The sequence below is a fragment of the Mytilus edulis genome, chromosome 9 (assembly GCF_963676685.1).
Source record: "Mytilus edulis chromosome 9, xbMytEdul2.2, whole genome shotgun sequence".
In the NCBI taxonomy this organism is placed as follows: Eukaryota; Metazoa; Mollusca; class Bivalvia; order Mytilida; family Mytilidae; genus Mytilus; species Mytilus edulis.
In genome coordinates, this window is record NC_092352.1 from 73,854,395 (window position 1) to 73,881,677 (window position 27,283).

General features: G+C 31.8%; 1 protein-coding gene across 2 annotated transcripts; it reads right to left on the reverse strand.

Annotated features, from left to right (window-relative positions):
* On the reverse strand, window positions 1-27,273 carry LOC139488998 (uncharacterized). Of its 2 annotated transcripts, XM_071275018.1 has the most exons (9): window positions 26,960-27,273; window positions 25,516-25,546; window positions 22,883-22,991; window positions 7,819-8,037; window positions 5,813-6,031; window positions 2,610-2,774; window positions 1,464-1,604; window positions 829-859; window positions 1-420 (listed from the first exon to the last, which is right to left on the reverse strand). In XM_071275018.1, exons 3-9 carry the CDS (start codon window positions 22,935-22,937, stop codon window positions 300-302), a joined length of 951 nt encoding a protein of 316 aa, XP_071131119.1. In that variant the 5' UTR covers window positions 22,938-22,991; window positions 25,516-25,546; window positions 26,960-27,273; the 3' UTR covers window positions 1-299. The 2 variants fall into 2 exon arrangements, with proteins under 2 accessions (XP_071131119.1, XP_071131118.1); XM_071275017.1 differs by lacking the exons at window positions 25,516-25,546; window positions 26,960-27,273 and adding an exon at window positions 13,074-13,168 and having other exon boundaries at window positions 22,883-22,993.
* Window positions 27,274-27,283: the final 10 nt, after the last annotated feature.

Consider the following 27,283-nt stretch of genomic DNA (forward strand, 5'->3'; position numbering starts at 1 on the left):
TATTTTTTCCATTACATATTCTATTTTATTAACCCAATCAATACCAATATACACGTTGCTAAGGTCCAATTGAAACTCAACAAGAAAGCACCTGCAATTTTTTGTACCACACAAATACACATGTAAATGCAAATGTACAGAGTATTTATTCGTACGATGTTCGTTGATGACACATTTGCATATACGTGTACTTATTTTGTATATAGATTGCGCCGTCTAACTATCTTCATCTGATATAAATTTCACTGTATTAAGTTTAGTTGGTCCCATCTAATGTTTGTATATTTATTGCTAACAACTTAGTGATTGACGTATGTTGTGTTTATTTGGTCATAATCATTTGGCATTATATCATTTGTAAGATCTTGATATGTAGATACATTTTCCATTCGAACATCGTCACCATGCTGTTGCTCATGACTACAAAATATAAACTAGTTTGTTAGTATTTCATTTTGTCACCTATTTGTATAAAATAACTAGTGAGATACTTGGTAATATTCATTCTAATCAGTCGTGCCGTTGTCTTTACTCTGATTTCAATAACAATAATAAATGTTCCGAAAAAAACACATAAATATCATATAACAAACTCGATATATAATGCGTTGGAATCTTTGCCACTAATAGATAACGTTAAATGGAAGCAATGATGATCATTTATATTCCGAGTACGATAACACTTTTTGCGACTTTGGGCGTCTTTTTAATGAATTTGTTGTGGTTTTTTTTTCTTTTACCATTTGAATTGAATTGTGTCTTTTCTTATGGAAGGCTAATAAAATATTTGGGCAAATAAAATTATCACATTATAAATAACACATATACCTCTGAGATGTCTTCGTTACATCATTGTTGCCTACAAATAAACAAACAGTTGTTACAAACTATAAACAAACTTTGAGTTTACTTAGTAATACATTATTCTTTTCAAGTTAGTTCATTTTATAAGTGTAAAATCTTCGATAACACATTATTCAAAGTGTACTTTTCATTTAGTAAGATGTATACACATGGAAGTTTTTAACGACCTTGACTGGCTACATAAGATGTATATTGATGTTGTATACCTTTGATTTAATACAGTGTTACAATTAACACATTCGGTCAGAGTATGTTCGCATTTTTGTGCTAGTCTTTTGTTTGAGTTAAGCCATTTCAATTGATATATCATAGTGTGTCTTTCTATGTTGTGATGTTACACTACTGTTTTAGATGAGGGTGAACTGATTTACCTAAGCTTTATAGCTTGCTGTTTGGTATTGAAAACCGAACTATAAAGGTTTACTTTTATAAAATTGTGACATGGATGGAGAATGGTTTTATTTACACATTTAACACTTCTTCTTATGTCTATATTCACTGACTTCAAAATTGACATTTCTATACATTAATTAATTTTCAGTGAATATATGAAATATTGAGCATTGCAAGAAGAACTAATAAGGGAAAATAATTCCTACCGTGTTTTTTACGACGTGTGCGTTTTTTAATTACTAGAATACACACAGTGGATGTAATCAGAGCACCAAAAAGAACACCACCTGTGAAAAAGCCAATCTGGGTTGATAGTAAGCTGATGTTTTCTTCTTTATTTGCAGAAACTATTGAAAATAAATTAGAAAATACAGCTTCAGTTATTTCAAGCAATAATTTGTACATATTTTTTTTAAGGTGACATTCAATATCATAATATCAGCAGCAAATGACTGATTCAAATTCATGTTTTCATTAACACAAACATCTTAGTATTTATTAAAAATCAAACAGGCATTTTTCTATTGAGATATTACATTGATAAAAGCTTGAATGAGAGAGAGGGAGAGAGCAACCTTCCTTCTGTGCTATTGAAATCTTGATATTGAAGTACTAATCACTAATTTAATTATCCTTTTACACGATTAAGAACTTTATGTAATAAAATGGAAATAAAGTAATCATAGGTCCCAGGATGATTATCATGATATGTACACGACGCGCTTTTCGTGTACAAAGCCCTATGCAGTGACGCGCGAAAAAAAAGTGAAAAATGCCAAATATATTGTATTGAAGATCATTAAGGACCCTGCATTTTGAAAGGGTTTGTCATACATGTCATATACAGCAGTTGATAGGATAACATATTCACACATTGTTGTCAGTATAATGGAATATGATGCGACTGTCATACAAGTGAGAGTTTTAACGCTTAAAACGGAGGTTTAATCAACAAGTTTCTACATTTAAAATGTCTGTACAAAGTCAGAAATATGACAGTTGTTGTTCATTCGTTTGGTGTGTTTATCATTTGATTTTGCAATTCGAATTTTGAATTTTTCATGGAGTTCAGTATTTTTGTGGTTTTACTTTGTATAAATAATTTGTTATTTTTCTACACGACAGACGATGTTTTTCAATAACAATGAATTACACCATCAACCAATTGAGTGGAAACGGTTCGATTTATATGTAATTGATTTTACCATATTGTTTTTCTATACTTACATTTGTAAAAACTTCAAAACACCTCGAGTGTCAAGTTTTTTCTTTAACCTTGTAAACATCAGTTACGATTGATACAGTAGGAAATATTATGTCATTACAAAGTTATTTTAAGCACAATTACTTACAGTCATCAGTGCAAACTGCAGTATAGTTATCGCACACATCATTTAAACAATTTCTAGTGTGAAATCCCCAAACACATGAACCATTTTGAGGGTAGCAATGTTGGTCAATGCAATTTTCGGAGCAGTTTTTATCACAGTCACTACCCCAAAAGGTCTTTTGACAACCTGAAAAAGGAGAAATAGAACTGCATTTTTTTTCTATTTTGGCTTCTCCTTTAAGATTGTGACGTGGTTACACATGTTACCGGGATCACAACCTTTCCCTAACCTGGGACAGCTGTACAACATAAGAACGAACTATAAAAGTCAGTTGAAAAGGCTTAACTAATCAGATGGACAAATATACAAGTGGAAGTGGCCGGGTACATGTACATCCCAACAACAGAAAGGCACTAGGTACAGATCTTAGAGTACTTGCAGATAACTGACAGCTAGTTCAAAGCCACTAACAATTTATAAAAGAATCATGCATTTAAGACTATATAAGACCATTGTCTTTATAGTACAGAAGTCATGTACTGGTATCTTAATGTTTAAAAAAAAATGAGTTGGTTTTTTTTCCTTTAGTCTTTTGATTATTCTTTAAAAAATGATGTTAATTTGTTAGGTTTTAAATGATTGATTAATCAGTTTTTAGTTTTTTTACTTTGCGTCACTTGAAGTTTGTGTCCTTTTTATATTCTTTCTTTCATTCTTGTCGTGTTACTCAAAATAATAAATTCTGCATTGACACACGTGTTGAACAATAGCATATCTTAATGTGCTTTTCCAAAGTCTAAATCTATTAACTTAGATATTTTATTGTATGAAATTTATTTCATGTTATCATTTATGGACTTTAAAGCAAACTATACTGTATTTGATTTGTTCGTTGTTAAAGACATTCATTGACTTTTAATGTCTAAAGCCATGCCTTTGGTGTACTGTGATTGAATGTTTCGTTAGTAATTATATCAGCACTTATGATTTTAATATTTTAAACTAGTAATGCCTAGTGGTGTAAAAGGGAGACATAATATAACAAGAACTATTCAAGCTCATCAGTCGATTACTTACGGTGTAAGTCATGGCAACAAATCAAAATAAACACCTAACAACCATACCAAACAAAATACAAATAAAATATCTGCAAGACGGACCCCACAAAACCAAAACATGGTGAACTCCGATGCTTTTGAAGGATAAGCAATTATTCCTCCACAATGTGGTTCTTGTCGTCTTGGTCGACCATTCAAATACCAATTCAGGAATGTTTTGAAAATGATGCCCCTTTCGATGAACAGAGGTTTTTGACAATCTGAACTTATCCATTGTACTCCTTGTGACAAGTATTCGAGATGGTGTCAATACAGATTTCGATTAGATTACCTCAATTTTTTCGACAATTTTGATACTTTTTCTATCCCGTATGTTTGTTTCGTTCACCCATAAACTTTTATTTAACTGTGATATTAGGGATCTCAGAGAGGTAAAGTTAAAATAAACCTATACAACCAGGTTCAGTCCACAATTTATAATCTAAAGACACGTATGAGTCAAATCATTGAAATTTGCAGTTGTTTTCCCTCTCGTTTGTTGTTTTGAGGATAATCTCTTTGCCATTTATTTTTTTATTTTTCACATTCACTATTTTAAACTCTTGGTGTAATAGGTTCTTGCAATACATGTTCTATATCTGTATTTAGGTGCACTGCTATCAAGTCTGGATAAGTCTGAATTTTACTCAATATCACTCGACCTCAATTCGAACAATATTCAATTGTGCTTATTTTCACTTGACCATTATCCTTGCCATTGAAGGAAGTCAAAAATATTACTTGACAATTCTGAATCAGTCTGGACCCATTATCGACCAGCGCTTGACTAAACTAGACCTACATGTAGTTTGTCGGTCTGAACCTTACTCAACCAAACTAGAACTAGTTTGCCAGTCTGAACCATATACAACCTATTGTATGAGCCAAATTCAACCAAAGTATTACCAATACTCGACTGGTCTGACAAAATAACCACCACTTTTTAAGTTCTATATGTTATCATGTTTATATTACTATCCTTTTAAACTGCCACAGCACTAGACTAAAAAGAGTACTGATATATGTACATATTTTACTTTCATGATTATCAGATTAAGCAAATTGAGATGGTCAAATTAACTCAGTTTAGTCTTGCTCTGAGAGTAATTTTATATTCTTAAGGTGCTTATTGTTGGCAATGTGTCTTTTTTTTTTATAAAAATCTTATTTTAACTATTAAAATTCATCAATACATTTACATAGTTGATATAGTGATATAACTTTCTTTTGAACTGACATAAGAAAAGCCACATAGATACTGAAACAGTTGAACCTTATATCAGAAATGTGTCTTGTCCTGTTTTTTAGCAAATGCACATATAACATGACATTGTATTAACTAAAACTACAAGGCCTTTTTGGAATTCACACCAGAAAAAAAAGGACTTTCTTTTAACACACAAAGCACACTGTAGTAAAGTAACTATATATATAATTATACCTTATTAATCATGTTTATGTACTTCTTGTATATTATATCTTCAATATTGACAAATCATTATCAACCTGAATTTGTTGAAAATTTTTTTGTTTTTGTTCTGATGGAGATTTTGACACGGTGATGATTGCTGTACCCCTATTTTGACAATTCTACCTATATAATAAGTTGTGAATCGTTAACGCTGTCACAAAATAAGTAGGCAGTGAATGTTAATTTTGATATTTCCGTTTTGTGCTTCTTTGGTAAATATTTGTTTGCTTTTGTTCTGATTGAGATTGTGACATGGTGATGACTTATGTGCCCCTATTTTGACCATTTTATCTACTATATCTGTTTAATTAACGCATCGTTGTCAATATCATGGCATTTGATGCGACTGTCATACAAGAGAAAGGTTTAAAACCAGGTTCAATTCACCATTTTCTACATAAGAAAATACCTGTACCAAGGCAGGAATACGACAGTTTATTTTCCTCGTTCGGTTCAGTATTTTTGTGACTTTACTTTACTACAAATTGTAATCAAATTAGTCTAGTATTTTTATTATTTTTCATTATTTTGTTTTGTTAGATTGAACATACGCAACAAAACGATTGAAATATTTAAAAATTGGCACATTCAGCATTGTTAAGATTGAAGCTTGTATGATGAAAATGAAAACACTTTACATAATGACAATAACATACCATTAATGGCAACGTAGCACAGTTCAACTACAGGTCCTACTCTCTCCAAAGATCCTGTGTCATCGTAATATATGACATATCTTCCAAGTTGGTTACAAAGAATAGTTTGTGTGATGTTTGGCAAACCTGGACCAGGATCCTCATAGCAAAGATAACCTTCAGGTGGAATGGTTGATGTATTTGCCACATACAATTTAAAACCATCCATACGATGTGCATCTGTAACATCAATTGAACCTGTTTTAAATTTAGACAGTTGCCAAGTACAATAACGCGCTGAGCTTCTTTGGTGGACATGGAAACAATCCAAATAGAAAGGAAATTATTATAACTGTTTCATTTTAATCTTACATCTTAACATAGATACATGTTAAACGATATAACTTGAAGTGAAGAGTGCTCTATATGTCTCGTTTTTCATCATTATTAAATACTGCGTTATTATAAATCCGGTGCTTTGTGTGAATATATTTCTGCTCAAATTATAAGATAGGTCTTCCGTAATATACTCTTTTCACTGCTAATGACATCTTACAGAAAACATATTTGAGAATTTTTAATTGAGAAACCAACACGGATACAGAAAAATAACATTATGAGTGGATGATTGACATCATGAACACAACAATTTGAAAATCTGTTACACGAAAGTAAAACACACTCAATAAAAATATGAAAACAGAAACATAACTGTGTTTAAAAGATAAGCGAAAGATACGAGAGTGACAGCCAAACTCATCAATTGAAAGTAAACTGACAACGCAATGGCTAAAAACGAAAAAAAAAAAAAACAGACATAAAATAGTACACATGTGATAGTAAATTTTGGACATCGGCAGTACAAAATCTTATTTCACCTTACTCAGTTACTCTGAATGGCTTTGAGTTATTTTTGTATCAGGACCGAGCATGTGATAGTTATTTGACAAATAGAGACTTGACATAATAACTATTTCGATTATAGATTAAATTTGACTGAGGGAATTACTAATTTAGTGTCTCACTAATTTGTTAATTCATCAAAAGAGAGGGCACGATATATAATTAATGTTATGGAACCTATCAATTCCAGAGAACTGAAAATTGAGATGATGATCACCATTTTTTTTGGAAATACATGTTATTTTCTATAAGTGCGTAAGTAAATATCTTCAAATAACCTTTCTGGCTATGTCATAAAGCTTGTACTTCTGTGGTGGTTGTTTGTTTATGTGTTACATATTTGTTTTTCGTTCATTTTTTTTTTACATAAATAAGGCCGTTAGTTTTCTCGTTTGAACTGTTTTGCATTGTCTTATCGGGACCTTTAATAGCTGACTATGCGGTAAGGGCTTTCCTCATTGTTAAGGCCGTATGGTGACTTATAGTTGTTAATGTCTGTGTCATTTTGGTCTTTTGTGGACAGTTGTCTAAGTGGCAATCATACCACATCTTCTTTTTTATATATCATGTTTTATCTAGACGAAAGTAGATCTTTGTGTTAAAATGAAACATATTTGCTAAAAACATATCACAATCTTACTTAATTTGACATATTAATCAAGTTTTGATTATTCAATTATTTAAAGTAACAAAAACAAACCCACCACATAAATTCACTCTTTACGTTGCGATTTATAAAATGAAAGAAAAGTAATAAAACATGATTTTTTGCCATGTTTTTTCATAAAAAAAAGAAATTTTAAAAACATACGCTGTCTGAACTTTTTAAAGTATATTTGCAAACTACTTAAATTTGTAATCTTTGATTTAATTTTCCAATGAAACTTACAGATTTTGTCTTATTTTTCATTTTTATTCTTCTCAATATTTAAGAAATTATACTCATGGATTTGTCATCTACCATATTGCCCATAGACTATTTGAATTCCAATTATTTCCTGTTAATCCTTTTTCATTACACCTTATTGTGCTCAATCTTTATCATGTTTATATGTAAATAAATTAACACAAATTATTATATTGATAAATATAATAATACTTTCGTATTTCTTAAGTATACTTACAGTTTTCTCTGTAGTATATTGTTATAGTTTGAATATATGCAGCTCCGTAAGATAATTTAAACATCCACCAAGCTGTCGTGTTTTCAGGGTCTACTTTTGTGTGTGAACAGTCAGAAAAGGAAAATACATTTGAAATAGGTGGATTAAGGGCGTTTTCAGGTCCTGTTGCAACTGTTAATAGAGAACTTTGAGAAGCATTGCCAAACGGTGTGAGGTTATCTGCAAACAAAAACCAAAAATAAACCGCATATATATGTTAATTAAGTATAATTATTCAGTAGATTGCAGGAATATTGATGATAAATACTAAGTAAAAAGTAAAATCACAAAATTACTAAACCCTGAGGAAAATTCAAAAGGGAAAGTCCCTTATCAAATGGCAAAATCAAAAGATAAAGCTCATTAAACGAATGGACAACAACTGATTTAGTACATCCATTTTCTTATGTAGAAAAAAGGGTGGATTAAACCTGGGTTTATTGTTCTTAATCTCTCACTTGTATTTAAAAAAACATTATCTTTTATGTTACGCATCTGTTGTAGTAAATATATACCAAGACTTATGATTATGTATAGGTTTTGTCTTCAGATGACTCATCAGTTTTTTTCGGATCAAAACAATTAAAAAACCAAAAACAAGGTGAAGACCACAAATTTGAGCAATGTGTGCCAAATAAAGCCTTTGCATTTAACACCTGGGTTAGAAAAAATTTATGTTGCAAATTATGCAACATCCTTTTTAATACAAAAACATACTATCGCATATGGGACGTCATTCTACCATTATTGCACTATTTTTAATTGAAAAGTGTTTTTTTTTTCAAAACTCATAAAGATATAATGCTTATAAAGGCAACAGTAGTATACCGCTGTTCAAAACTCATAAATCCATGGACAAAAAACAAAATCGGGGTAACAAACTAAAACCGAGGGAAAGGCATTAAATATAAGAGGAGAACAACGACATAACACTAAAATGTAACACACATAGACAAAATCCCACGAGAATAACAAATATAACATATATATATAACATCAAAACCAAATACATGAATTTGGGATAGACAAGTACCGTGACACGTCTTATCGCAATTTGAATTTACACTCAAAAATAAGAGAAAACAAACGACACAACGTTATAATATAATACACACAGAAACGAACTATAATATAACAATGGCCATATTCCTGACTTGGTACAGGGCATTTTTAAAGGAAAAAATGGTGGGTTGAACCTGGTTTTGTGGCATGCCAAACCTCGCACTTGTATGGCCATGTGAAATATAACATCAAAATGACAACACAGGACTACAAGATAAATAAATTGGAGAACACAATTGACAAAGAATCACACGAATAACAGCCAACAAAAGGCAACAAGTTCAAAATTTTAATACGCCAGAAGTGTATTTTGTCCACACAAGACCTACGTGTGACGCCCAGATACAAAAGTTTGAAAGCCGAAACGAGTACAAAGTTGAACAGCATCGAGGACCAAAAAGATCAAAAAGGTTGTGCCAAAAACGGCAAGGGTTTTCTGTTCGTTACCAGAAAATCCCTATAATTTAGAATAATTTATACTTTTGCAAACAGTAAATTTAATAAAATGAATATTCAAAAGATGTACATGATAAAACTGAAGTATTAACTAATTACAGGAAACAACTGAAATACATTTACATAACCAGACATTTGAAAGACAAAAGTAGACACATCCGAATAAGTTTAAACCTCTACGCCAAGAGACGTCCTATTTGAAACTGAAAAATGACGAAAAAATGACGTCATTTGAATTTGTAAAACAGATCATCAAAAAATGAAAAATGACGTCACATAAGAATGAAAAAGATAGAATTAGGATTGATTTAAGATTATATATTTGAACTAAATACTGATATTGCATTTAATAACAAAACACATTTTAATACTTATTTATATCAAACTAAGGTAGCAATTAACTATATTATAAAACTATGTCCGGTGTGTTTTGAATCTAACTTCAAACGTAAAATATCGTACTGATTACGTTGAACGAAATCAAATCTAATAAATGAAGGCGGTGATTAATTTTCTTTACCATAACACATAAATATAATAGAAAAGACTTCAACACATTTGACAAAATCCAATGAGAATTATAAATATAACATTAAACATTTAAACTAAATACATGAATTTGGGATAGACAAGTACCGTACCACGTCTTATAGTAATGCGAGTTCACACTCGACAAAACAGTCACAATCGGGAATAAGACATACACACGTTTTTGTTAAAAAAGAATGAATGGATCACAGAACCACGAATCATAACGTGTTGAAGGTCACATTCGAATTTTTTTTTTTTTTTGCAATCAATTTAAATCCAAAACATTGTGCCAAGTAAGGCCAGGGTAACTTAAAATTACGGTAACAATCTTTGGTGTTTCGCATAATGTGGAACTTGAATTTTTAAAACATCTTCTTTTTTGTATATACAATAGATATAGAAGATTTGGTTTGAGTGCCAATGTGACAACTCTCCATTCAAAATTACAACTTGTAAAAGCAAACCATTATTATAGATCAAATCCAAATTTTGTAAACAATTAAACTATAAATATGAACATATCAATGATATTTTTTGAAAACTAAGGATTTTCGTATCCCAGGCATAGATTACCTTTGCCGTATTTGGCACAATTTATTTGAATTTTTGGTCCCCAATGCTCTTCAACTTTGTACTTGTTTGGCTTTATACATTTTTTTATCTGAGCGTCACTGGTGAGTCTTATGAACACGAAATGCGCGTCTGGCGTATTATTCAATGTTCGAAAGAAACCAACAGAAGAAAATTTAGGAATTCGAGATACCAGATAAAAGATAACCCAAATTCATGTAAATCAAAGTTTTATTTAAAGGGGCTCGCGGGTATAGATCGAATTGTTTGAAATATAAGATTTGGCTAATATTTTTTCTGTGAATGAACATAAACATATTCTTAATAGAAAACTAAAATAAAAAATGGGGTCAACGTTCATTTAAGCCCAAAATCTAAATTCGAATGAATCATGCATTTTAGCTAACTTAAAGGTACTTTTTTTGTTAAACTAATTGAGAAATAAAGGTAATATCGAAATAAAAAGAAGTACTAACTTACAGAAATCGTTTAAGTTTAGGAAAAGCTTATTTGAAAATAATAATAAAAAAATATACATGGTTCACCGATGAGTTAAACAAAAGATATTTCAATTTCAATGCAAAGAAATGGCAATTTTTGCCCAAAGGGGCTAATTTTGAGCTTTTTAAATGATATAAACATTTTAAAAGTCATCTCGGGCCAAAACGAATCTATTTGTTTGGTTGATGTTTGTACCAAATAATAAAGTAATAAATATTATTGTAATAAATAAAATTGATAAAGAAAGAAATATGATTTAAATTTTCTGAAATTTTTGTACCCTCGAGCATCCTTAATCTTTGTCATGATGCAACTTTCAATTCCAGAATGAAGGAGTGTGAAAATAGTCTGTCAAGAAAACAATTTAGTATGCATAAATTATTGAAATATGGATCTTTGTCTTTAATTCAGCACATAAGTCATTTGAATACTCATTGTCACTATTAGATGGATTTAACAAAAATAGGATCTATTACAAAATTATAATTCAAAATAGATAATCTATCTTTGAATATGGATTCTTCGAAATATTTTGTTTTCAAATTCCTAACACTTCAGCATGTTCAGAATATTGATAATTATCTTACAGATTTTACAAGTTCGCTTGTATATATAGAAGTCCATTAAAAGGACAAACCAGCATTTAGATATTACCGGATCGTCTAGAATAGACGATTATTTGCAGATAGAAAAATATGTGCAAAAATATACTTATATAAGATGATATTATACGATAACGATGTAGTAAAATCGTGTTTAACAAATACCTTTCGTCAGTGTTTTAAATTTTTACTGTACTAAGTCTTAAAAATATTTCCAGTAGAGAATCGTACAATTTTAATCTATAAAGACTTGAGTCGGCCACACCTGCCACGTGCACGTGCATTATTTGAATTCGCAACTTAAGTGTTGATATTTTAGTTATATGGTAGTGCGATTATTCAAACCACTCATTCAAAGAGGCCCTCTGTTTCCGACACAAATATTCAGCCATTTAGCACATTGCTTTTGGTGATGTCGCTATCGATATATTTTATCGTATACCATATATATTTAACTTTTGGTAATGGCACCTCCTAATGTTACAGCGTAATTAAATGCTTATTTAAAATGTGATTATACAAGCCGTCTTTTGTGGATTATAATCAGTTAATTTCAAGACATTTGATAAAGTTGTACACTTTATTTAGTACATCTGTTGTAATTAAAAAAAATAGAAGGGGTCACAATTATTTATAGACCGTAAAATGGTCCATCTGATGGTCTATATTTTTTAATGAGAATTCGAGAAAAGTTCTGAGAAATTTCAGCGCGAGTCTCTTCTGAAGAACATCGACATCCATTGAAAACAAATAAATTTCGTGTACAATTAAAAAAGTCTCAATAGGATAATCAGACAATAATTGTAATCCAGCAGCCAAACAAATGCAAATTTAGAAATGAAAACTATGTCGAGAACGTGGGACTTGTAATTTTGCCAATGGAACAACTTTTCACAAGAGGTCAAATGACCCATATATTGACAACTATTGGTCGTCATTCAGCCGTCAACAATGAGTATAGCCCATAACACATGGTCAGCTGTAAAAGGTATACTAAGTATCTTAAAGAGGGACAAAAGATACCAAAGGGACATTCAAACTCATTGATCGAAAACAAAATGACAACGTCATGGCTAAAAAGAACAAGACAAACAGACAAATAATAGTACACAAGACGCATCATATAAAACTAATAAATAAGCAACATGAACCCAACCAACAATTGAGGTGATTGCAAGTGTCCCGGAAAGGTAAACAGATCCTGCTTTATATGTGTCACCCGTCGTGTTGCTCATGCTATTACAAATCTGGTAAATAGAATCATTCGGTAGGTAAAACTCGTGAAAAGGCAAGGGGATTGGTGTATTTCCTTAAAACTCTACAACAGAGACAGACACGAATTAATGGCATTACATATTTGGTTTCATGCAAAGAAAACAAGATATATTGGTGCCAAGCATGTGAAATGAGCAAACATTGAATGTTATAAACAATAATGTGTACTAGTATGTAAAAATGACAAACATTGAAAGTTTCAAAGAAAACATAACTTACGCTGGGCTGCAACTATCAACACAACTGTTATGTGGATCAGTAACAAAACAAACATACCAGCTGTCGTTTTGATTCCTACAGGAAACAGTCACTACCTATAGTTTGATATGATATAAAGAAAAATATGATTTTAGGATTTACGAACTATTATGTCAGATAAGTATGTGTCCAATGTTAAGCTAGGTTCACACTGCTGATCAGATCAACTCGATAAAGTCCGATCAAAACAAATAACATGATCGGGAGACTGGTCTGACTCAATAGACAAGGATGTTCGGGATAGTCTACCGTACTCGTCATCGATCTGACTTTCTACCTGAGAGTTTTTGACATGTCAAAAACAATCGAGTAAGGACCGAGAAGCAAGTCACTCGACAAGAGATCGAGAATTCGTCGAGTAGAGGTCGAATTGATCGGTAAAGGATTGTGTAGAGATCGAGTCTGGTCGGAATACAACATTTTTACCGATCAGTACTCGATCATTTCGACCTTTGCTCGACTAATGTCCAATCATTTCCAGATTAACTCGACAAATGTCCGATCGCTTCCAGATCACTGCGACTTCTATATTTATTTTATCCAGACCAACTCGACCAATACCCGATCCATTCGCGACCACATTCGACCACTCTTCGATCTCTACTCGCCAATACACGAGAACACATGACTGCTACACGATTCTCTAAAATTGTGTGCAGATCTGATTAACTCTTATAACTCTGCCTCCGCAAAAATATATTGGCAACATCATATTTAACTGTACAAAAATTCGGCCTCTATGTACAGTGCGTGTCTTTTCTTTTGAAAGGAGATGTAAAATTTTAAAAGAGAGGCAAAAGACACCAAAGGAACAATCAAACTCAAAGGTCGAAAACAAACCAACACAGCTATAGCAAAAACGAAAACCGACGAGAAGACAAACAGCAGTCCACATAACATAGAAAACTAAAAATTTAGCAACACACAACCCAACAAAAACCTGGGATGAACTCAGGTGTTCTGGAAGGGAAGGGTATCCTGCAATTTTTGCACCGGCGGATTCTTCAAATATGAAATTAATAACATTCATTATTAGACTGCTGACGACTAAGTTATCTTCCGATGTTGGTTTATAAGAACAACGATCAAGATTATATTTACCTGTTTTATGGGCTATTTTCTGTTTTGTCTGTCCGTATTTTTCGTTTGTTCAGAAATGTTTGTACGAGTATAAAAAAAAAGAAGATGGAGTACAATTAATTGTCATCGAGACAGCTCTTCACAGAACACCAAATGACAAAAAAATGATTAATAACAACTATAGGTCACATTACTGTCAATTTGTTTTACACTGGAGATACAAAAAAAAATTCAGCGTGCACACGCTTTGATAATCTGTTTCTTACATACTTTTGCAAAGTTTGCTTAAACTTTGACAAACTATACACTCGCTGCTAATGCGTCTACTGTTTGTCGTTTGTTGTTTTGTTAGTTCAACATAACAGCTATGAAAGAAAGGAGGGTAATACCTAAATTTAAGTAATTTTAGACATTATTTTGAGTTATGGAAAGCAAAAGCATAATCTTTAAAAAAAAAAAAAGGCTAAATATCATCACTTTCTTCATACATTCATCTGATTAAGATGAAAAACTGTCAATAAAATTTAAAATGCACAGAGGAGCGATGTCTTCTTTGTCTATAACATCTTTTACGGAGGCTATTTACCCGCGTAATAAGTTCAAATAACAACAAAATGTGCATGCGGTTTTGACAGTTCAAAGAGGGTCACCAAACTCGGATTAAACGATGCCTTTGTTTCTACTACTGTAACGTTAAACAAACTATAGCATATGGCACACAACATTTACTAAACTTTGGTTAGAAAGAAATGCACTCTTGATCTCTTGATAAATATATCATGTATATGTAAAGTAGTAAACAGTTTCAGAAAAGGTATTGAAATTCTACTTTTGGTCAATTTTTTGGGAAATATGTGACAACTTTGCCCTCTTTTTGCAATATTTTAAAGCAAATACATGCAGGTTGTTGCCATACAGCATAAGGAAAATAAATATATTTAACCAATCAACTACTGGATATCAAATCTATGAAAAATACTGCTTAAATATACTTATGCACATATATTAAACAAACAGTATGCTTTATTTGTAAGAAAGCAAGGAAGAGGGGATGGTAAAGTTTATGTATATTGCTATCTAACATAAGTATTAATCCAGTGACAAATCTCATTTTGTGGTGTCAATTCCAAAAAAGAGCAATATAACTAACATTACATATCAGTGTCCACTATGAGGAAGTTTTTATAAGCACTGGGTTCCTCTTTGTTAAGTTAGTGCAAGTCTCTCATACTGCCCACATGTGGTCGGCGTGTCAGCCACTGCCTCGCCTAGATTTCTCGGCGCCCGTTGCTGTCTACACCTTCTTGTTCGTCTTCTTTTCACTCTCCAAGCTCCGTTACAGCTATTAACCTGTCTCTATGAGCTCTTATCACCTTGCCCACAAATCCAATTGCTTTATTTCTATATAGATATTTTAAATGCATGATTTTACTCGGACCTTCTATTGAATATAACCAAATATACGGAAAATGTGTCCATGGGACACTGATAATACCCAGCTAGCATATATAACATTATAAATGGTCATTACTCTAAGAACGGCCACCTAAATTCGCATTTGAACTGTAATAAGCATGGTGTATACGGCGTTTCATAAAATTTGGTTGAGGCAAAATAAAATTAGAGAACGGAAACTAATATTGTTAGGACGTACGCACACACGTACGCACGGACAAGGGTAACACGCAATTCCCACTCCAAAACGTCGGGGAATAAAAGTTTCGGACGTTTTTATACTAAAATTATGCATACCCGACCAATTCCCGATTATCCCTACGACCCATATACGATCAGGTCGATCTGGTCTGGTCGAGATCACAGTGAGATCGTGAAAAAGTTGATTTGGTCTAGCTAGTCGAGTAAAGATCGTGTAAAGATCGTGAATTGATCGGAATTATCGAATAAGTATTCATTTTGTTGTCGGAATGGAGTCCTGATGGGGTCGTGAATTGTCGAGTTAAGGTCGTCTACAGTCGGATGGCGATCGGGTAGAAGTCGTAAACAGGCTCGATCCAGAATTTGGTAGATCTTGGTCGTGGAAATTTGGACAATCGGGTTCATCTAGTTGATCTGATCGGCAGTGTGAACCTAGTTTTATGTAGTATAACACTTATTGGAAAGAATATTCAACGATCGACAAGATGGGATAAACTGAAAAATTTAATATTATAAAGAAATGAACATTCAATGATATCATAGTATGATTAACCATGTTTTTCTTTTAACCTTTATTTTTATTATTTAAAATTGAAGACATTTCATTTGATGTATTTTTTATTTATTTGTAAATAAATTTATCAAAGATACCATGATTGCCATTTTGTTATTACGCCTGAGGCGCTTTTCGTCTACAAAAGACCCATCAGTGAAGCTCGATAAAAAAAGTTAAAATGGAAAAAAAAAAGTACGAAGTTGGAGAGCATTGATGACCAAAAATTAGTTTTGGCAAATATAGCAAAGATTATATATTCCTGACGCAAGTAAATGCATAGTTATATGTTGTCTTTAAAAAACTGTACATTGTAAAATCAAGTAAATTGAAACCACTTTAGAAAAGAATATTTTCATTTTGAATATTATTTTTAAATGTAAAATCTATACGTTTGAAAACGAGTGAGAATTTGGTGTCTCTTGATAACAACTCGAATGATTTAATTAAGATAAGAATAATAAAGTAGTTGTCAGTGCCCTCATTATTACAATTTCAATAATATAACGAGAGTTGATATCAAGCGAGATTCAATTATCACAGCTGTTAAACCTATTTTTCTAACTCTCGTAAGACCTGACCAATTGTATAAATGTGTATAACGCATGGTTGCCGGTGTTTTCAGAAGATGAATTGATGAATAAATGGGTCATCATCTTCTTTACCACCGCACTGAATGAATCAAAATGTGCTGACAGGTGTTAACTGTACAATAGTTAATGAAATTGACAACCCTAGTGGGATGTAGAAAGCATTCAAATGGATTTTCGTTTATCAAAAATGAAAATTTATTTGAGATATAAAAGCGGGCAGTACGCTGTGTAATATATCGAAAGCGATTGATTTTGGCTTTATATAACTAATAATAACATGAGATGTATGTTTCATTATAATTCGTTATTCTGATTTGCTAACTGCACATCTCATGTTACATTACACAACGAAAATCATTATTCATGATGACACGAGGTCCCACAATAAAGTGCAAAGGTGAATTTAATAAAAACTTGATAAAAATCGTGTTTTCATGATCCTAGCTAAAACATGTAATTATAAATATTGAATGCTTCTTTTTGTAACTTCATAGGGTTGTAAAAGCGTTGACCGTGCGTACATTTTCAAAATGAAGCGCTTCCGCTTTTCATACAAAATGTATTTCGGTCATCGCTTTACACCTCAATGAAGTAACAAAAAAAAAGCATTCAATTCTTAAATAAACCAGAAATGAAATTTTAAGATTCATTGAAAAGTGTCTTTGACTGCTGAATTATATTTTAAAAACTGATGATATAGTGGTTATATATTAATAAAAACATTTTAAGTACGTTTGAGTCTTATGCAATATTTGTTTTTATATATTTGAAAACTGACTGCTACCGAATGGTTGCTTGAGCCTGGTCTCACAAACTCCGCATTTTCATTACAGCCGATTACATTGAGTGTGTAGACAAAGGTAATATTTTTGAATTGCTTGTTTGTTAGCTGAACTATGAAGTAACTAGGTAAGGTATACCACCCTCCTGTAAAAGGAGCCTAGTCCTACAGACAGATTGATTGGTTATTTGTCGAACTAGTCTACTCTTAAAGGAGGGTGGTTTACCTAACCTAATAATACAAGCAAGCTAACCAAGGATAGGCTACCTTTGCCTACACACTCAGTGCAATCGGCTGTAACCTTTTTACATTTACAGGTTGCAACACCTTGCCAAATCATTAGGTTCCAATAAACGTTTGGAAAATTTAGTTAATGTGCTTTCCCATAGGGTTTTATGCAGAACAATTACCGGAAATATATTATGGAAACTTGCAAAAACAATATCAAAATCGAAATCTAAGTGAACAATGAAGTTACTCAAATTAAAAAAGGTTGAGACATTGAAGGCCAAATATTTTTTTTTTATTCTTGCGTAATTCAGACGGTAATTTTAGAGTTTACAAAGAAATTTAATATAAGACAAACATTAATGTCGAGTTTCATTGGTGAAATTAACAAGTTACAATACAAATAAAGGATTCTCAAATGATCATGACTTTTGCTTGTAGTAAAATGATCAATCAATCAATCAATCAATCAATGAATCAATCAATCAATCAATAAAATTGAGAATGGAAATAAAAAATGTGTCAAAGAAACAACAGTCAGCCTAACCAAAGAGCACAGCCGAAGGCCACCAATGAGTTTTCAACACAACGAGAAAATCCGGGCTTCAGCTGGTCTCTAAATAAAAATATATACTAGTAATGTGAAAATGGACGTCACACTTAACTTAGACAAAAAAGAACATAAAAAAACTAACAAAGATCAGAGTCTACTGTCTTGGGACAGGCGCAAAAATACGGCGGGGCTAAACATGCTTTGTTAGATCTTAACCCTCCCGCTATACAATTTTATCTAGCTCATGTAGAATAAACAAACACACAACAATATGCACAGAGAAACTCAGTTTAAAAGAAATCCGAGTCCGATGACAAAATAGTAAACAAAAGAAACTACACAAAACGAATATGATTCATAAGTTAACAAAGAACTACTAGCAGTAACTGACATGCCAGCTCCAGACCCCAATCAAAAATATCGAAAGAATATATAGATATAAGAAGATGTGCATGGTATGAGTTCCAATGAGACAACTCTCCATCCAAGTCACAGTGTGTAGAAGGAAACTATTATAGGTTAAAGTACCCTCTTCAACACGAATCCTTGGCTCACACCGAATAGCAAGTTATAAGGATCCTCCAAAATGACTAGTGTAAAACCATTCAAACGGGAAAACCAAAGATCTAAATTTTTTATATAACTAGAGGCTCTGAAGAGCCTGTGTCGCTCACCTTGGTCTATGTGTTTTTGGTGATGGTGATGTGTTCGTAGATCTTACTCTACAAAACATTGTTGATGCTTACAATTATCTCTATCTATAATGAACTTAGCCTAGTAGTTTCAGTGGAAAATATTTTGTAAAAATGTACAAAATTATGAAAATTGTTAAAAATTGACTATAAAGGGCAATTACTCCTTAAGGGGTCAATTGACCATTTTCGTCATGTTGACTTATTTGTAGGTCTTACTTTGCTGTACATTATTTATGTTTACAGTTTATCTCTATCTATAATAATATTCAAGAAAATAACTAAAAGCTGCAAAATTTTCTTAAAATTACCAATTCAGGGGCAGCAACATAACAACAGGTTGTCTGATGCATCTGAAAATTTCCGGGCAGATAGATAATGACCTAATAAACAATTTTACCCATGTCAGATTTGCTCTTAATGCTTTGATTTCTGAGATATAAGCCAAAATCTTCATTTTACTCCTATGTTCTATTTTTATCCATGGCGACCATCTTGGTTATTTGGCAAGGTCACCGGACACATTTGTTATACTAGATATCCCAATGATGATGGTGGCTAAGTTTGGTTGAATTTGGCTCAGTAGTTTCATAGGAGAAGATTTTTGTAAAAGTTACGACGACGGACGACGGACGCCAAGATATAAGAAAAGCTCACTTGACACTTCGGGCCAGGTAAGCTAAAAAACGAGAAGCGAGAACGACATCAACAAACGACAACTACTGTTTTTTGTGTGATTTTTTTATTACTAGACCAAATATTTCATGATTTTTTATTATTTAGGACTGTATTTTTGTTTTTGATTAACCAAGTTTAATAAAATCATATGTGTGTATAGCAAACATATTAACTTTGGCTTGAAAGACGTCTATTTAATTGTTTTCGACTCGCTCTGCTCGGTCGGAAAAATTGACAAGAATAAAATCCTAAGATTGAACGCGTTCGTTCAACAATCTTATTAATATAAATTTTCTCATACACATAAGTATTACGAAATTAGAGATATACATTTTGATTAGATTAGTTCGTCTAATTTACAAATGTAGTGTTATCTGTAGTAAATTTACTGACTTCTTTAATAAAGGATTTGAATAAGAATGTGTCCATACCACATAAATGCCCCACTCGCACTATCATTTTCCATGTCTAGTGGACCGTGGAATTGAGGGTCAGAACTCTATATTTGGCATTGAAATTAAAAAGATCATATAATATAGAATATGTTAACTGAGTTTCAAAAAAATATATCTGTACATTAACTTCACTTTCATGTATAGAGATGTGATTTTTTTTCTGAGACAAGTGCTTGTGACAATCCAAAAGAACTTGCAGTCATTCGATGTTCAGTACTTCAGTACTTTAATTGTTTGAAAACAAGGTAAAAATACCCTGCCACATTCGGTATGTGTTTTTGTTAGACCTTTTTTTTCCTTCTGTTTTGGATCGATCTTATACGTTAAGCCCTTTTCCACTGATTTGTATAGTTTGTTCTTATGCTGTGCTGTAACAAAACTGTCCCGGTTGTTTACAAGCATGTTAAACGCCACAATATATTGCATGTGCCTGCTCCAACTCAGGAGCATGTAGTTCAATGGTTTTCGTTTGTTGATGTCTTTTATATGTGTTTTTCGTAATTCATGTTGTTTAAAATAGGCTGTTATTTTTCTCAATTGAACTGTTTCATATTTTTCAATTCATGGACTATTGTAGCCGACAATACCGTATGGTTTTTTTCATTGTTGAAGATTATATGGTTGCCTATATATGATTGCTTACATCCACTACATTTGAACTTAGTTGGATAGTTGACTCATTTGCATTAATACCAAATCTCCTTATTAAAATCCCACGGCATCGAATAATTTAAAAAAAAACATATGACCTTTAACATTGGAGGTCTAAACTAGCATTGATCCGTGTCCAGGTCCGAAATAGAAAATAAAGAGATATGGAGTAAATGTACACGGGACAAAATCGCACACAATATATAGAAAAAATACAAATTATTAATGAACAGGGCTTTTATGCCTGTTCTTCATCTTGAAAGGAGCTGGAGGGTCTTCAACGAGGAACTAGACCATTGATCCTCATTATACAAAAGTAACATAGATTAGTGCATCGGACTATACAAAAACATAAGTTCCTTGTTCGATCCACGTTCCGGTGAGAAAATTTCCAATCCACTATTAATAAATATGTTTAAACTAACAATAGCCACACACTTGACTTTGTGGATTATATTATTTTTTTCATCATCCTACATATGTCTTTTGATATTGTTCATACATGTAAATACTAAAAGTCTTACACTGTATCTATATATTTTGCTCCGAGACCAGAACATAATAAAATAGATAAATTAAAACTTGCGCTTTAGATTAAGAAAGGGTGTGAAAGATTTTGTATCATTTTTTCCAGTTCTTCTGGAGTCCTTGAGCCCTTCCCTCGCCAACAATATATAGTTTGCTTTATTTGTAAAAGAGGCTAGTTACGCTACAATATTATCATATTAGATTAACCTCTCCAAACTTAAAAGTAAAGATCACGCACCCTTATTGTTTAGGTTGAAAAAGACTTTTGCATCCGTCGACATTATCTTCGATTAAAGTAGTATTGATCTGACAACCGCTGTGCATGTATACTTTAACGACCTTTAAATGAATGACAAATGACAACATTGTCATTTTTTGAATGACAATTAAACTGTGTTGGAAAGATAACATAAATACACTTTCGTTTTTCGTTTTTTGTTTTTGTGAAATCAAAAATGAAAAATGAAAACACTTTCATTTTTCGATTTTAGTTTTTGAGAAATCAAAATTGAAAAATGAAAATACTTTTGTTTTTCGTTTTTTGTTTGTGAAATCAAAAACGAAAAATGAAAACACTTTCGTTTTTCGTTTTGGTTTTTAAGAAATCAAAAAACGAAAAATGAAAACACTTTCGTTTTTCATTTTGGTTTTTATGAAATCAAAAACGAAAAATGAAAACACTTTCGTTTTTTGTTTTTTGTTTTTGATATTTCAAAACGAAATACGAATGGACGCAGATATACACGGACCAAGCTGGTGTTCTTGTATAGTTTGTGTGTGAACAATTACCATAGGAAAACTCATTTGATACAGGGGGTTTTATAGCATTTTGAGGAATTCCACCCTTATAATACGTAGAACTCTGAGTAGCTGTGCCAAACGGTGTCAGGTTATCTGTAAAGTACATACTGAATAAAAATAAAAGCAGACGATATTTCTGTAAATTATACAACTGTTGCCTTCCTTTCTAGATTATTGTTAAAAATATGATAACGCAGAAATGTTTTATTTCTATAATGTACCACTGGAAAAGTCCGGAGGTGTTTTATCAAGTTATGATCATTTTGTTCTTTAGTTGTGTCAATAACACGTGTAACGACACTATAATTGCATTTAACAAAACACATTTTTAAACATTGTGATAATGCACATTGTATTAATTATTCTGTAACATTCCAAGCTTTATACGTCTTTTTGTTAAATCCTAATAAATTGAGGGAGAGCAAAAATATATCACGAACCTTTTTTCAATTAGAGATAAGGTGGAATTAGTAATGAACAAACATTGTATGATTCAATTCTTATTATTGAGGTGTACATACGTTGGGCTACAACTCTCAATAGTATAGCTGTCTGACTGAGTAAAAGTAATAGCATATCAGCTGTAGTTCATTTATACACCTAGCAGGTACCATAACAGCTAATGATTCGCTAAAATGAATGAAAAAAAAACGTTATGAGTTAGGTATATTCAGTAGAATATATGTTAACCTTGAAGGCGTGCATTTTGTACGACCTGACTTCAACTGTCTCATTGGCAATCATACCACAACTTCTTATTTTACAGCAATCTGGTAATATGCTGTTTTGTCTATTTTCTTGATAGTTGTAGAGTTAGGTATGTTATTTAAGTTGATACGCATCATGTGTTTCCTTGTTAATTCACTGACTGAGATTCAAAAAGTAGATTTAATATATAAAGAAATATACTTTTTTCACAAAAGATGCTTGTGAATGTCTGAAGTCATTTCATATTTATATCACTTTTATATCATAGCTTTAGTTTCAATGGGATACATTTTGAGAACTTGATTATATCATTATGTTGGTAACTATTAATCTTATTTAGAATATATATCATTTGAATCCCTAACTTTCTATCTGCAATTTAGGAAATGTGTTTCATTTTAATATACATTTTGCACCTGTCCTAAGTCAGGAATCTGATGTACATTAGTTGTCGTCTGTTTATGTAGTTCATACGCGTTTCTCGTTTCTCGTTTTTATGTAGATTAGACCGGTTGGTTTTCCCGTTTGAATGGTTTTACCATACTAATTTTTGGGGCCATTTTATAGCTTGCCTTTTGGTGTGAGCCATGGCTCCGTGTTGAAAGCTGTACCTTGACCTTTGATGGTTTACTTTTATAAATTGTTATCTGGATGGAGAGTTGTCTCATTGGCACTCATACCCCATATTCCTATATCTATTTGTATATGTAACTACTTTTATGTAATTCATCGTCGACACTCATCTCAATACACTCAAAAAATAAATGGATGTTTAACATTCCTATTCTTTTTTCATTAATATCTTTATTTGTATCTTCTTCTTTTATCATGTTTTGTTTCCTATTTGTTTTCAAAATCTTTTTTCTTTTCTTTTTATCAGTTCTGTAAATACTTCTACAGATTCCAACTGCAATGCATTGCAACTATGACATTTTAATGCTATTTAAATGCTAAAATTTTTGAAGTGCACGTGTGGTCTGAACATGTGTCTATTGTTTGAAATATGAGTAAAATACAAGTAGTACAATTATATTGTGAGATTCTATTCTAACTTTCAACTGGAATATACTCAATGCGATAACTAAAACGTACATACATGTATTGTTGACAATATTCGAAATATAGATAATGCTTTGTTGTATTGATGTCTGATGAACAAATATCACACATCAACTTTTATGTGTGCCTATTCAAATTTTTTTCGTGCAAAATAATACACATGAAGTCAGAAACTTAATTATGATTTGATACTTTCATATATGACCTGGATCATGTGTGAGAAAACAGAGTATTCGGTAAATAGAAAGTTGGTGAACGATGACATTGCAAAGACATAACACAACGTACTGAGCTCGTGTAACGTTTGATATATATATAAATAAAAATAAACCTCTATTTGACATAAAATTCCTAAGAATAAACATAGACGAAAATAGAGAACAAATAAACCGGGATACGGAAAAAACAATCCCACGTTTAAAATTGTAATTGTCTATTACTTACATGTTGTTGGTCAAATCAGAAAAGTTTGGTAAGTATTAACACTTGCTATCATGAAATAATCATTATACAGATATATTTTTTATCGTAATTATCAATGCTTAATACCAGAGACGGCCTCATTGTGTAAAATAACAAGATAAACAGGTCGAAATTGTTCCTCAAACTAGTGTGTTTCGAGTATGTCTGCCTTAACTGCCGACCAGCAAGTTCCGCAGCAGAAGCGGAATTTCAATATTCCTAAAGGAGTTCATATAAAAGAGGGACGAAAGATACCAAAGGGACAGTTAAACTCATAAATCTAAATTAAACTGACAACGCCAGGGCTAAAAATGAAAAAGACAAACAGAAAAACAATAGTACACATGACACAACATAGAAAACTAAAGAATAAAAAACACGAACCCCACCAAAAAGTAGGGGTGATCTCAGGTGCTCCGGAAGGGTAAGCAAATCCTGCTCCACATTTGGCACCCGTCGTGTTGCTTATGTGATTACAAATCCGGTAAATAGTCTAATTCGGTAGGTCACATTCATGAAAGGGAAGGGGATTGTAGTTACGACGTAAGGAACATATCCGATATCATTTGTGAAACGGTTATTCCATAACGGTCAACCAACTCGTGATGGCGTCCGTAAAATTTAACTGTAGTAATTATTTCACTTAAATATGAAATATTGCATTATGTTTGTTTACATATCAAAATAATTTAAAAAAAAAAAAAAAAAAACATATGCTCATTTTGAATTTGTGTTTTAGAGCGAATTGCAGATATAATTTGCTATTGCTAAAGCCTCTATGTGTATATCTGGAATACTGTTGTGCATGTGTGCTTTCATCATTCTTACAAAAAGCATGTAATTATGTACGAACATTGAATAACGAAAGCATATTTTAACAAATTTACTACATGATATTCCGTAAAATAAATGAAATAATACATACCTTGTATATCATGTATATGGACAACTATCATCTTTAATACAAGTTAAACATGAAGTAAGACATTCATTATGTGTAAACATATAGCATTAGTTTCAAAATCCGGTTAATGGTTAACCACATGTTTTACATTAAGATTTGCCCTTGATAAGTACCTTTGTAATGACTATTTAGGTTAAGCAAAGCACTTTTTTATCTTATGTTATTATTACTTACACCATTTTCAATTGAATCGTTTCACACAATTTATGTCAGGTTTTTTCATAGCCGACTATATATTCTATTCCCTTTTTTTCTCAATGTTGAATAAAACTGTTAAAATCAACTTCATTTTGATTTTGATGGATAGTTGTCTTATTTGCAATTATACCACATGTCCATATTTGTATACAGATATCGTAAACAACAAATGAGTGATAATCACGTAAGTGTGTTACAAGAGAATTTAGAAATTTTAATTTCAAAAGGAAATTTATGATAGAAATAGACATCATTTATAATTTCAAAGACTAGATTTGTAAGTTTGATTGAACCTGTATTCCTAACCAAATGGGATAAATTATTGACTAATACAATTTTGAATTTATTTGTTTTATTAATTGAACAAATGTTCCACATACATGATAGAACCCACTAACCACAACATACATTGAAACTTGCAACAATTAACATAATTCAAATCAAATATCGGGATGATATCATATGCTCCGTAAGGGTAATAAGCAGATTCTGCTCCATATGTGACAGTCATCACGTTGCTCATGCAAGTGCAAAAGTATATATTTTAATTGAGATGAAGTAAAATCAAATTCTGGTGGGTAAACATGAAAACAAGATAATGTTTACATACTGACAAAATCATTTCAAAACGAGGTAAGCCCCCGAACTTTCGGAAATGTTGTTATTACAATTTCTTCTATGCAAACTGTAATAGAATATTATCCCTTTTGAATTAGAGCTTGACTTACATCTATTGTGTTAAATAACAACAAAAGAAGCAAGATAATATTTGTATTAAAGTATTAAACATACAATAAACAGGAAATTATCTTTTCTACTATTGAATTTAATTGTTAAATTGATATGACTTTACAACAATATTTCTTTCTACATACATGAAGGTAGAAATAGATAAATGTTCGTTTAAAGTTAGAAATAAAATAGTTCACAGATCTTTTTATGAATGACCTTACCTTGCATGCTTTTCATAATCTAATAAGCCTAAAGGTGTTTTATGTTTTTGTTTTTACCTGTCATGAATATGTTGATATAATTTGAAACGTTACAATTGTCATGATGATTATCCCGACCACTCTTTGTGTATGTGATGTTTCATTATAAGACTTAGCTGTTAATTACTGTGTCATTTTGGTCTCTTGTGGATAGTTGTCTCATTGGCAATCATACCACATCTTCTTGTTTATATTAACATCTAGTTTGTACTTACATGTATTGAACAACTAGACGACGAGTGCACATATAAAGCAGGCACACACTTATGTTAATTGATAATACTTTCCATGACAGATCAAGTATCGTTGTCGGTAAATATCTACTAAATCATTAACTAAAGGTATTTTGAGGAAGTTTACATATGCATTTACCTTTATTTCAAATGAATAAATAAAAAAGCCAACAGTAGTATACAGCGGTACGCAAGTCAAGAAACAAATCCGAGTTACAAACTAAAACCGAGGGAAATACACTATAAGAGGAAAACAGTGGAACAACCGAAACACTGAACAGCAACAAAAACAAACACAAACATACA